This window comes from Typopeltis vanoorti, chromosome 23 (genome assembly GCF_054136105.1).
Source record: "Typopeltis vanoorti isolate ZY-2024b chromosome 23, IOZ_Tvanoo_1.0, whole genome shotgun sequence".
In the NCBI taxonomy this organism is placed as follows: Eukaryota; Metazoa; Arthropoda; class Arachnida; order Uropygi; family Thelyphonidae; genus Typopeltis; species Typopeltis vanoorti.
Window position 1 is genome coordinate 32784971 of NC_143571.1, and position 12797 is coordinate 32797767.

The 12797-nt window shown below is 35.0% G+C and overlaps 1 protein-coding gene across 1 annotated transcript in view; it reads left to right on the plus strand.

Moving 5' to 3' along the window:
* Nucleotides 1-12797, plus strand: part of LOC150093745 (dynamin-1-like) — a 124190-nt gene that overhangs the window by 57430 nt on the left and 53963 nt on the right. The window contains exons 9-10 of the mRNA XM_090412968.1: nucleotides 2570-2708; nucleotides 9380-9438. Coding sequence (XP_090269094.1) covers nucleotides 2570-2708; nucleotides 9380-9438 — 198 coding nt within the window. The remainder of the gene's footprint in view (nucleotides 1-2569; nucleotides 2709-9379; nucleotides 9439-12797) is intronic.

Below are 12797 nucleotides of genomic sequence, written 5' to 3' on the forward strand. Positions count from 1 at the left end.
CATACAAATAATACATCCAATGTAGTGTAATGGTTGCTAATAGGGAACTGCCAGAGATTATTGACTGATGGCTAGCTTTACTAGAAATAGCTATACTACACCCTCTTAATGCTACAATAGTCATGTTTAATATCAAATTTTCTCTTTTACTTTTTTGCTCATTCTATGCATTTTTTTAATGAAACAACTTCATTGCTTAGTATAAGTCTGCCAAAAGTGTCAGAAAATAATAATAAAAAACAATTATTAATATTATTATTAAGATATTAATAACAATAAATGTTATTTTTCACTTTTGTTGACATAGCTTATTTATACTATGTTTATTTTAGTATTCATACAACATTCTCAGTGTTTGAAGTATGAATTCTTGCAGTTATTAAACTCATAAATATCTTATTATTATTATTTTTACAACCTCTATTGAAATCCTGTTACTTCTTGTCTTGAAACTGACATTGTGTGTGTGAAAGATTATAATTAAAGTTCACATTTTGAAAGGCTGTAACTGGGTAACTACTCAGCAGAAAGATTTAATATTTAACATGGCGATATGTGTGTGTGTGGCAATGGAATTTTATTTTGTGAAAAAACCACCATCTGATCTAAAAGTTATTACTAGGACAGTACATGCCACTGTAATACTGTAGTGGGTAATTCAAAATGTAGGATATATATACAGTGCGTTGTGTGGTTACACAACATCTTCAATATGCTGTCCTCTGTTGTTGGCAATGTGCTGAAATTGCAAAATTCCATGCTCAACCACAGACCACTGTGGTTTCACTCAAAATGTTGTGGATATGTCCTGGTCTTGAGGTCTACTAAGTTGGCTATGACACTGGGGGACATCTCATAGACAACATTTTGAGATGTCCCCACAGTCAAAAGTCGCAGGGGATTCAGATCCGGTGAACACATTGACCATTGCAAAAATGATGGCTGATAATTCTGCCTTTGGTAAAATGTGTCTGAAGCAACTGCTTGACAGGGGTGGCTATGTGAGAAGCGGTACCATCCTGCATAAAAAGTACATAAAATCCAGGCACTGATGCTGTTGAAGTGTTGGAATCACCTGATTGGCTAAGAGAGATGCATATCACTGGCCATTAACAGTGCAGGTAATGAGACTAGCAGAACTGAGCTCCTCAAAAAAGAAAGGTCCGATAATGAATTCCACTGTAAAACCACACCAAATGGTGACTTCTGGGGAATGAAGCTGAATCTCTCACACGACATCTGGGCTTGTGGTTGCCGAAATTCTTTGCTAGTACATATTCACAGCAGCACTGCCCAGATGGAAGTGAGCTTTGTTAGTCCTGAAAATGTTCCATGGTGAGTCGTCCAGTTCAGTCTAAACAAGAAACTTCAGGGAAAATGTTTCTCTTGCACCCCAGTCAGGATTAAGCAGCTGCTGAATTTGGGAAATCCTATAATGGCAACAGCACACAATTTGCCTTATGACTTTGTGAACCATACTTACAGGTTTGTCTAAAGACCATGTAATATGCCATGTTCTGCTGCTTCTTACAATATTTGCCATCCTTTCTTCCTCTGACGCTGTGGCTACTTCCTTCACTGTCTGCCATTCGATGGATTTCCATCCTCTGCCAGGTTTGACATCTAAGGAAACTGTCTCTTCAAATTTTTGGATCATTTTGCTTAAACCATTTGCAGTCATAGGATCCATTTTTAATCCCTTTAATATTCGGATCTTTTGCAGTGCTGTCAAGGCATAGCTGTTATTTTGGTAAAACAATTTCACAAGAATTTTTTTTTTTTTTTTTTTTTTTTAATAACGAAACCTGTGGTGGGTTCATAATTAGAAGAAACACACGTGTAAACCACAGTGAAAATTATTTAATTGTAAATATTTCATCCTAAGTATCTTAGGACATCATCAGTACAGTATTTAAACAAATATAGGAATAATAATCATGCACCCTAACTGTATGTTATTCCTATATTTGTTTAAATACTGTGCTGATGATGTCCTAAGATACTTAGGATGAAATATTTACAATTAAATAATTTTCACTGTGGTTTATACGTGTGTTTCTTCTAATTAATTTCACAAGAAATGTGCAAAACTTCAGTTATGTTGATATTGTGAGATGGCCTTTTGATGATGTGCTTTAACACGTCTGCTCACAGGCAATGAACTGATGCATTCTGTAGCTACCTGCTTTTATAGAAGCTTCTTTCGAAGTATATCATTGGAGGCATTTATCATTTGCATAAATGGTATGGTTGCAGTGTTTCACTGCTTACTAGGCGTATCATACATAATTTATGTATTGCAGCACCATGTATCACCCTAGTGGCAACTTTTTAGAACTAACATTGATTTTTGTGCAGATAAAATTCCATTGCCACACACACACACATCATCATCGTCATGTTAAATATAAATTCATTCCATTGAGTAGCTACCCAGTTATGTGAACTTTAATTATAATCATCTTGTATATATATATATATATATATATATATATATATATATATATATACATACAGAGAGAGAGAGAGAAATAAATAAATAAATATAAGAATATTTTATCTTATATAGGCTTGTAGAAAAGTTTATTGAAAAACTAAGAACAGATATAGAAGGACAAAATGAAAGCTGTAATATTGCTACTGTATCTTCTGGAGCAAAGATCAACAGTCTCTTCTATAATGAATTCCAGGATATGTTATCTGCTGTGGTATGTTGTATCATTTGTTAAACAAAATATTATTAGATAAACAAAATATTATTAGATAAACAAAATATTCTTATTGTGGTTATAAGAAAGACAGAATTCAGGAATGGGTAGAGATACAAATATGATACTCTAGTGGTCATCATGGCTTTGAAAACTAAGTCTGTCTTAGTAATTTATTCACATTTTATAATAGTGACAGCTGAGTTGGATAAGGGAAATGGTTACACTGTGATACTGGTGGATTTTGCAAAGGTATTTTACAGAATTCTGCATAGAATACTATTACTTAAGTGTGAGCAAATGGATGGAATATGATATGAAGCTGGAGGCATGGATGAGTAGGGAGAAGGGCTGTCAAATATTAGAAGGTAGTATATGATAGAGTAGAATCCTGGAGAATGAGGATGATTAGTGGAGTGCCTCAGAGCTCTATATTAGAGCCACTCTTGCTTAACACGTTCATTGCCAATCACGTGATATCGCATGATGCGAGTTCTCACCATACGGTTGATCACGCGTTATCGTGTGGACGTCGCTAAAATAAAAAAAATTAAAAAATTTGGCCACCACACGAAATTCCAATTTTCAGCTTGGCAATGAACGTGTTAACATGTTTGTGTTAGACTAATGTTTCACATGTGTCATACATTCAACAGTAGCTCACTTGATTTTTGTAGCATGTTCCTTCAGGCATGCATGCACATTTTTACACATTCAGCTAATGATATATATGAAAAACTATTTATTATTGCTTAGTTATCTTTTGCAAAATTATTATTATTACGTGACACCTTCAAGGAGTTCAAAGACTCATCGAGGGAGGGCACCTACTCTACAACTCTCTGTCTCCACCACTCAATCCACCAACTACAGTGAACTACAACTACCGTTATCATCTATCATCTACACCAACGCTATCTACTGCCCACCACCACAATCTATCCCCACTTTTTATTTCAAAATGAAGCACTTACATAAATTCTCACATGTATAAAATTTCTCTTAAAGCCTTTCCCCTTCTAATATAACTTTGGTTTTTCTAGAAAGCATATGTAATGATTCATCGCATGCCTGAAAAATGGTAAACTGGAAATGCAAGACCTTTGTTGCATTCGACAATGTGGATTGATATTTGTATGATGCCTGGTATGAATGTATTAATTTGTATATTAACAATATAGGAAATGATTTAAGGGGAAGTATTCGGTGTGTTTACTGATGATGCAAAACTCACAAGAACAACCATTAATAAAGGTAATATAGAGATCCTGTAGGATGATTTAAATAAATTGGCAGTGTATCAAAAGATAATAGTTGTTAATTTAATGTTGCAAATATAAGGTTATGCACTTAGGAATGAAATATATTACATATTTTGTATTACAGTGATGTTGCTAGATTACAAGAAATTGGTGAGACTAGAGATTTAAGCATGATTATGATGGCAAACAGAGTTCAGAGGGCATATTGGAGAAGTTGGCAAAATAGTTCAAGGATTACTTGGATCTTGAAGAACACATTGACAAGTGGAGATAGGATTATTATCCCTCTTTATAAGAATATGATACAGTGCTTATTGACTAGTCTGCACAGGTTTAGTCATCTGTATTTCTTGTGGCTGAAGAGGTAGTAGAGAGGATCCAGAGACATGTGACCAAGATGGTGGCATGTATGTTGAATTCTGCCTCCAAGGCTAGATTGAAGATATGTAGGTTGCAAAGTTTAGTGGGTGCATGAAAAAGATAAGATATGATAACAACTTATAAGTTAAAGAGGTTCTATAAGATTGATACAAGAGAAATTTTTCAATACATGATGAGTAGGGAAAGAACTAGGAATCACCTCTGGAAGTTGTGTAGAGTGTGTGCAAACATGACTGATTACCAGAGGTGGTTGTGAGTTCTCTGACAGTGAATGAGTATGAATGAGCTTAAGAAGTACAATAGGTATGGCATGAATAATGGTTAGTGTGAGTCACTCACAATGAATTTCTGATTTAATGGAGGTATATGTAATAATAATAAGATAACCAAAATATATTTAGTGTGGCACTCTTCCCTTCAAAGCCATTTGCTTGGTTCTATAACAGGAGGCAGGGTGGGGGGGAAGGAATCCATTCCTACTACACAGTATGAAAATAAAAATAAAAGGAACACAGATGTAATAAAAGTTAATACTAAAATTCACATTTTGTAAGGGGCATTATACATAAACACATGACTGCATCCAATATTTCCTTTTAAAAATATTCATTTTTATTTATAATGAATATTTATTATAAATATATTGTGGATCCTTCCATGATGGTGATTTCACTACTTATTAACTGGGAAAAAGATGAGATCATTTCAAATCCTGTCTGTGGCAGGATGTATTTTGTGGACTTTTTTTTGAACAAGACTGTTAGCCAATTTTTTGTGGAAGCAGCAGTGAACTTGGGATTTTTTTCTTATGAAACAGAGAAACTAGCACAAGAGTGCATAAATATTTTAGGACAGAATATGGTTGACTAATGAGTGACTAAAAAAAAAACAGGTTGTCAGATCACAAAGAGGTGCTGAGCCAACCATGAAGTTGGAAAAAAATCATGTGAACAGTAAGTATGATTATGAAACATTTAGAGATGTACAAACTTTTCTTCTGTGATGGATATCAGCAGTAAAGAATGTCATCTTGATTTATTTCTAAGTTCATAAAATTAGTGTTATGTTATGTATGTCTTCTAAACATATACTTTAAAAAAAAAGTTGCAGCATATACTGTATTTGAGTTAATGAAAAATCATTACAATGTACTTAGTATATGAAAGCAGCAACAGTAAAATCTGAAGACAGTGACTAAGACTAAAATCTGAAAACCTGACCTCTGCATTCAGATGCTTAATTTTTCAAGATGAGAAATAGAGCTTGTAGTTATTGTTCAGGTTTAATATCTTCTTTACTGCACTTGGTGACTATATGAGTAAAGTGTTTGTTTGTTGACAGGCTATGAGTTAGTATCTTGTTGTGCCATTAGATATTAGTTAAAGTCTGATAGTATATAGGTTCATTGTCTGCTTATTGCTCATTGTTAGCCAAACGTATCCATCCAGAGTGGGTTTCCAAACTTATCTATCCTGATCTGGATGGTTCTAGTATCCTGCAGGTATCAACTTTTGTGGATACGAGAATTGTTAAAAAAGTTTGGTAAATTTCCAATAGATGGTGACACAATTCGTTCATTCATACCAGTGTCGGCACGTATCATCTTTTTCATGACCCCCCTGACAAACTTTTAACCACGTGCGACACATAGTTCTCATTTGGCAAACATTTAAAATGACCATATTCGCATTTTTCATAAAATGGAGAAGAACAAGTTTTGTCCAGTGATTAAACACTTTTATTTGAAGAAGTGGACAGGCGTGCAGATCAAAACCGAGTTAGATGCAGTTCATGAGGACTCTGCACAAGCATTAATAACTTTATTTTTGTATAAATGAGTTTAAACGTGGTCATAAGTCCATTGAAGATGAAGTGTGTTCCGTATGCCTGATTGAGGTCACTATGAAGGAAATGATTGACAAAATCTATAGTATCGTTATGGAAGACCGTCAAGTGAAAGTGTGTGAGATTGCTGAGATTGTAGGCATCTCAACTGAACCATGTGTATAATATCCTGCAAAAAAAAATTGCACATGAAAAAGCTATGTGCATGATGGGTGCCACGTTTGTTGACTGTTGATCAAAAACACATGCAAAAAGACATTTCAACACAGTGTTTGGCAATGTTTAATCACAATTCGCATATTGTTTGCATTGATTCCTGACTGTAGACAAAACTTGGATCCAACACTACATACCTGAGTCCAAGCAGCAGTCAAAACAGTGGACAATGCCTGGTGAAAGAGCATAGAAAAAGCGAAGACCGTTTTGTCAGCTGGGAAGGTGATGGCCACTGTTCTTTGGGATTCCCAACAAATTATCATGATAGTCTATTTGGAAAAGGGTAAGACAATAACAGGAGTCTATTATGCATCATTGTTGGACGTTTAAAAGAAGAACTGAAGAAAAAAACAGACAAAATTGGCACACAAAAAAAGTGCTCTTTCATCAAGACAATGCACTGTCCCACACATCGGCCATCACAATGGCAAAATTGCATGAAATGAGGTTCGAATTGGTTCCACATCCACCGTATTCTCAAGACTTGGCCCCATGTGACTTCTTGTCCCCAAACTTAAAAATTTGGCTCAGTGAGAAAAAATTTTCTTCGAACGAGGATGTTATCAAGGCTGTCAATGACAGTTTTGCACAATTTGACAAATCCTACTTTTTAGATGGGCTGAAAAAATTGGAAACGCATTGGTCTACCGTGCAAATGTGTAGACCTCGATGGAGACTATGTTGAGAAATGAAGGTGATTTTTTTTTTGTTTGTAAGTGGAGGTTTCTGTGGTTTAGAAGTTCATAAGGCATATTCCGGTAATTGGACCATGTTTTTTATTAAGCTAAAAGCACAATAAAGAAATGAAACCAACAAGTTTCGTAAGTCGTTTGACTTACATCTTCAGGGATAAAAGGTAACTGAAAGTTAAAACAACAAAAAAAAAGAGAAATTAATAGTTCATATTATACAGTTGTAGCTGTCTGACTGTTCATAAAATTAAAAAATCAGAATGCCGATTCAAAGCAGTGCTAAGTTTAAACAATGCTGGATGATGCCACGTTCTGTTGTTCACGATCATAATGTCCGAGGTCTGACTGAGGTATATTTTTTATCAAAGATGACCAAACTTGGTGTAGAATTAAGCCTTGGTTTTTATTGCATTGTGTTGGAATTCTAAGCATGTTTGCAGCTTCTTTAAATTTCCTTATGTAACAGTTTTTTTTCTATATAAGACATGTTTGTTTTCTGCCAGATTACATTGTAGCTGGTGGAAGTGGTATGGAAAGCTAGACCTGATTTGTGTTCTCTTTTGTTTTGTACATCCTTTTGGTGTTCATTCATGCATATTTCCCCAGATCTTCCTGTCTGTCCTACGTAGAAGATGCCGCAAGAACAATAAATTTTATAAACACTTGGTTTTTTTAAAGGATGATGTGGAGGTTTCAGGGGATATAGAAATCTTGAATTTTTTTCCACCGGCAGAAAGGCTACTTTGATGTTATGTTTGTTTAGTAATTTAGCCATCTTGTCTGTAACATTCTTAATATATGGAAGCATGATGGTGTTTTTGAAATCTTGTTTCTGTGAGATGCTTGTAGGAGGTGTGTGGAGGATTTTTTTTTATAGTCTTGGGTTCATAACCAATTTTTTTGAGGATCTGTGTTAAATATTCTAATTCTTCATTTCTCTGTTTATCTGTGCTGGAAATATTATAAGCTCTGTCCCTCAGGGTTTTTATTATACCTATTTTTTGCGAAGGGTGGTGGTGTGAAGCCGCATTAAGAAATCTTCCTGTGTTGGTGGGTTTTCTATATATTGAGAAAGAAAGTTTATTATATATTGAGAAAGAAAGTTTATTATCTTTTTCATTGACTTCTAATAGGATGTCAAGAAAAGGAAGTTTTCTAAGTTCTTCTTGTTCTAAAGTAAATTTTATATTCTTATGTAAATTATTCAGATAATCTTGGAAAGCAATGAGTTCATCTGTTCCTCCATACACCTCCTACAAGCATCTCACAGAAACAAGATTTCAAAAACACCATCATGCTTCCATACATTAAGAATGTTACAGACAAGATGGCTGAATTACTAAGCAAACATAACATCAAAGTAGCCTCTCTGCCACTGGAAAAAATTTCAAGATTTCTATATCCTCTGAAACTTCCACATCATCCTTTAAAAAAAAACAGGTGTTTATGAAATTTATTGTTCTTGCAGCATCTGCTACGTAGGACAGACAGAAAGATCTGGGGTAATATGCATGAACTAACACCAAAAGGATGTACAAAACAGAAGAGAACACAAATCAGGTCTTGCTTTCCATACCACTTCCACCAACCACAATGTTTTATATAGAAAAAAACTGCTACATAAGGAAATTTAAAGAAGCTGCAAACATGCTTAGAATCCCAACACAATGCAATAAAAATCAAGGCTTAATTCTTCACCAAGTTTGGTCATCTTTGATAAAAAAATATACCTCAGGCAGACCTCAGACATTGTGATCATGAACAACAGAACGTGGCATCGTCCAGTATTGTTTAAACTTAGCACTGCTTTGAATCTCATTCTGATTTTTTAATTTTATAAACAGTCAGACGGCTACAACTGTATAGTATGAACTATTAATTTCTCTTTGTTGTTGTTTTGACTTTCAGTTACCTTTTACCCCTGAAGATGTAAGTCAAACGACTTATGAAACTTGTTGGATTTTATTTCTTTATGGTGCTTTTAGCTTAATAAATAAATGTGGTCCAATTACCAAAATATGCCTTATGAAGGTGATTTTTTCCAAAAAAAATGTGTTTAACTTATTTTTTAACAAACTTTTCAAACAACTCTCATAAGATTGCTATAAAAATAAATCCCAAGATCATAAAGTTAGTTTTGATCTTGTGGGCATAAGATAAGGTAGGATGATTATTTAAAAACAGTACTGAACTTTATGAATCTGCAGCCATTTCCTTTTTTCTGTTGATTTCTATGGATAATTATATAACTTACATTTTTTTTTTTTCTGAGCAGAATGTAAGACCTTCTAAAGAAGAACTGATATTAGCAATTGTCAACACAAACAGTGTTAGGTATGTTTCTTTTCATTGAAATATTTATTTCTTCTTCATATTATTATTATTATTATTATTGTTGTTGTTGTTTTTCAAATTCATTCATGCATTCCCCCCCCCCTCCTCCTCTCCAATTTCAGTTGAAGAATTGAAGAATCTCTTCTAATATGTGCCAACAAGCTCTTCTCAACAACTTGTATGTTGCAGTCATATCCTTTCGTTCCTTATATTTACCAAGCCCTGTAAATTTTACCTTCTTGTTTTTGCACAATCAGTCTTAGGCACATTAGGAACCTTTACATCTGAAAATCATAGTTTGATTCATCATCTAGTCATCAAGCACACCTCTAATCAAATCTCCAGCTGCTGTATCCTTTCTCTAATGTTTCTTTGGAACCAGTGCCCTCTTTTTTTTCTTCCTTTGCATACTTTTGCAAATGTCCAGTACATCATTCTGTGTATTGTTGAAATCTATTTGGCTACTTCTTCATGCCACCACTCTTATCATTGTTTCATATCTTTTTTTTTTCTCTCTCATTCATTCTTCTCTCTTTTACATCACTTCCATCGTCGTACATTTTTTTCACTTACATTGTATTTCACTCCTAATGGTTTGCACCCAAAATTTCTAACCAACCATTTCTCATACTCCTATTTGAATACACATTTTCACTCATGATGACACTATTCATTTACTTTTTATCTCTTTGAAACATTCTAGAAGCAATAAATCTCTTTATTACCAATACTTTTCGTGTCTTCATAAGAACTTATTTTTTTTATCTTATATTATACTTGAAAAGAAATTATATTCTTGTTTCAATCCTTTACCCAAGCATAAGCACATGCTTATGCTTGGGTAAAGAATTAAAATGTGAAGTAATGTTTTCATGCACATTTTTACTTATGAAGTACAATTGAAAAAATGCATGAAGTAATTTCATGCCTAGTTGCTTATAGAAGCTATTGATTTCACATCAGTTGCCTCAGTATCACATAATGCAAAATCATCACGGAAAGAGCCATTACCCAGACTGGTTTCAATCTTTATTGAGGTCTCATTTAACCTTGGTATCTTACTGGATCTTGTTGCCACTGATGAGACCTCAATAAAGGACAAAACTGGTCTGGGTAGAGGACCTGGACCTTCCCCTGATATTTTTATGTGTGAAGTATCTACACATGCAAACTCTGTTTACTTTCACTTGGGTAAAGGATTAAAACAAAAATATAATTTCTTGTCAACTCTCTGTCTCCACCAACTACAGCGAACCTCATCATCTACACCAACCGCCATCTACTGTCAACCACCACCACCACCACCACTAGTATTTTCACAGACAATCACAAACATCCATGCTCACAGCAGAATTCGAACCCACAGCTTTTTGGCTGGAGAGTGGATACACTAACCACTCGGCCAACCAGCCGGCAAGAGGTGATAGAACTCAAGCATCAAACTATAGGCCTATGTCAGGTGTTGTGGTTAAGTTCTTAGAGAAGCTGGTGAGAACTAGGATACAGAAGTGGGTTGACAACAATGGTATTATCTTTGATGGACAGCATGGATTTGCTAAAGGGAGGTCATGTTTTAGTAATCTACTTACTTATTACAATAAGGTGACTACTTCCTTGGACAGAGGAGAAGGATACACAGTAATATACTTAGTTATTCACCCCTGCACTCTTTCCAAAGTTAATTTATCCTCTTCAAATTCTGGGGACCAAATATGAGCACAATAGTCCAGACATGGTCTGATCAGGGCATTGTATAATGGAATGGAATGTAAAGATTTGATGATAGACCTGTGCTTGGAGAGCTCTGAAAGCAAAGTTGTTTAGTGTAGAAAAAATAGCAATATTAGTTAAAGATTGTGTTAGAATTAGATTGCACTATGGTAGTAATTAGATTTAAGTTCAATGTTTTATTTAAATATAGTCAATATAGTTTTCCTGCATACTAAGTTACATAGCATAGCACATGGCACTGATTCAAAGTAGGACAATGGCATCCAAGGCATCATTGTTTAAAGAATTCAACCAGAGGGTCTTTGTATAGTGCAATATCTGCAAAATGTATGCATTACCAAAGACAAATAGACTTTGATTTGAAAATGATAGTAGTAGTAGGAGAGTGTGCCAGAATGCAATGAAAGCAAGGGTCGGAAGTGCAGGTCAGGCCACAAGATTGAAGTGGTGGATGGGAGAGAGAATACATATGAAAATATGTGTGATGGTGTAATGGAAGATAGGATTAAAAGAGAGATTAAAAGTGAACCAATTGAAAGACAGAGAGAGAAAGTAAAAATGCTAATCAAAACAATAGTAGTCTGATGGATGTAAAGATTGAAGAGTTGGCCATAATGAGAAAGATAGCTCAGCTACTCAAGACAAAGTGGGAGCTGCAACGAATGTAGAAATGCCTGGTTCAGCTGATAACAGGATGAAAGCAGTACAAGAAAAGAGAAAGTAATGCTTAACTGAGAGAGAGAGAGAGAGAGGAAGAAATTAAGGAAAGAGTCTTGTACAGAGATTCTATCATAAGAGGTGTGATTAGTGTAAGAGTAACAAAAATCTGCTTCCCAGGTGCAAAAATTAACGATGTTAGTAAGGATATTAGAGTATGAAAGAATTGAAAGCTGAAAAGATGTGGAGTTTGTGGATGTATGGAGTAACTTTGATGGATGAAAGGACTTGTACAGGAAGGATGGTTTGCATCTCTATGGATTTGGTATTCAGAGTCTGGAAAAAGTGTTCTTGAATGAAGTGAAAGTGGATGTGCAAAATCAGGGAAACTAGAGCTTTTGGAGGAGAAGCCGCTGAGTGGATATGCAGATATCAGTGAGGCAGTTGAGTGCAAGAATGGGTATAAAATACCTAAGTTAATACCACTGGTACCCACCAGAATGGGATAGTTAGTATAAAGTATCAGGATAGCAATGGCCTAAGGGGCTTTTGCATTTTATGTACACTAATGCCAGTAGTATTCAGGACAAGGGGGAAGATTTGGGGGCATTGGTTAGTTCATCCTGGTTAAAGGTAATTAACATTAATGAGACATGGCTGACAGAAGAAGATATAGTTAGTGGGATATAATGTGAAGGATATAATGTGTTTGGTGAGGATAGAGAGAAAAGAATGGGGGAGGAGTATCATTAATGATAGCCAATGAACTGCAACCAAAGAGAGAAGAAGTTCAACTGCAGATCAGTGAATATATCATGTTTGAGGCCATCTGATGTGAGATAGTGGCCAGCAGAACAAAATATACAGTTGGATGCTTCTGTAGACCAGGGGATGTAAAGGATGATGGGGATAGCATGCATCAGCAAATAAGTTCAATGAGTGGAGGGCAGGTAATTATTATGGAGGGGGGG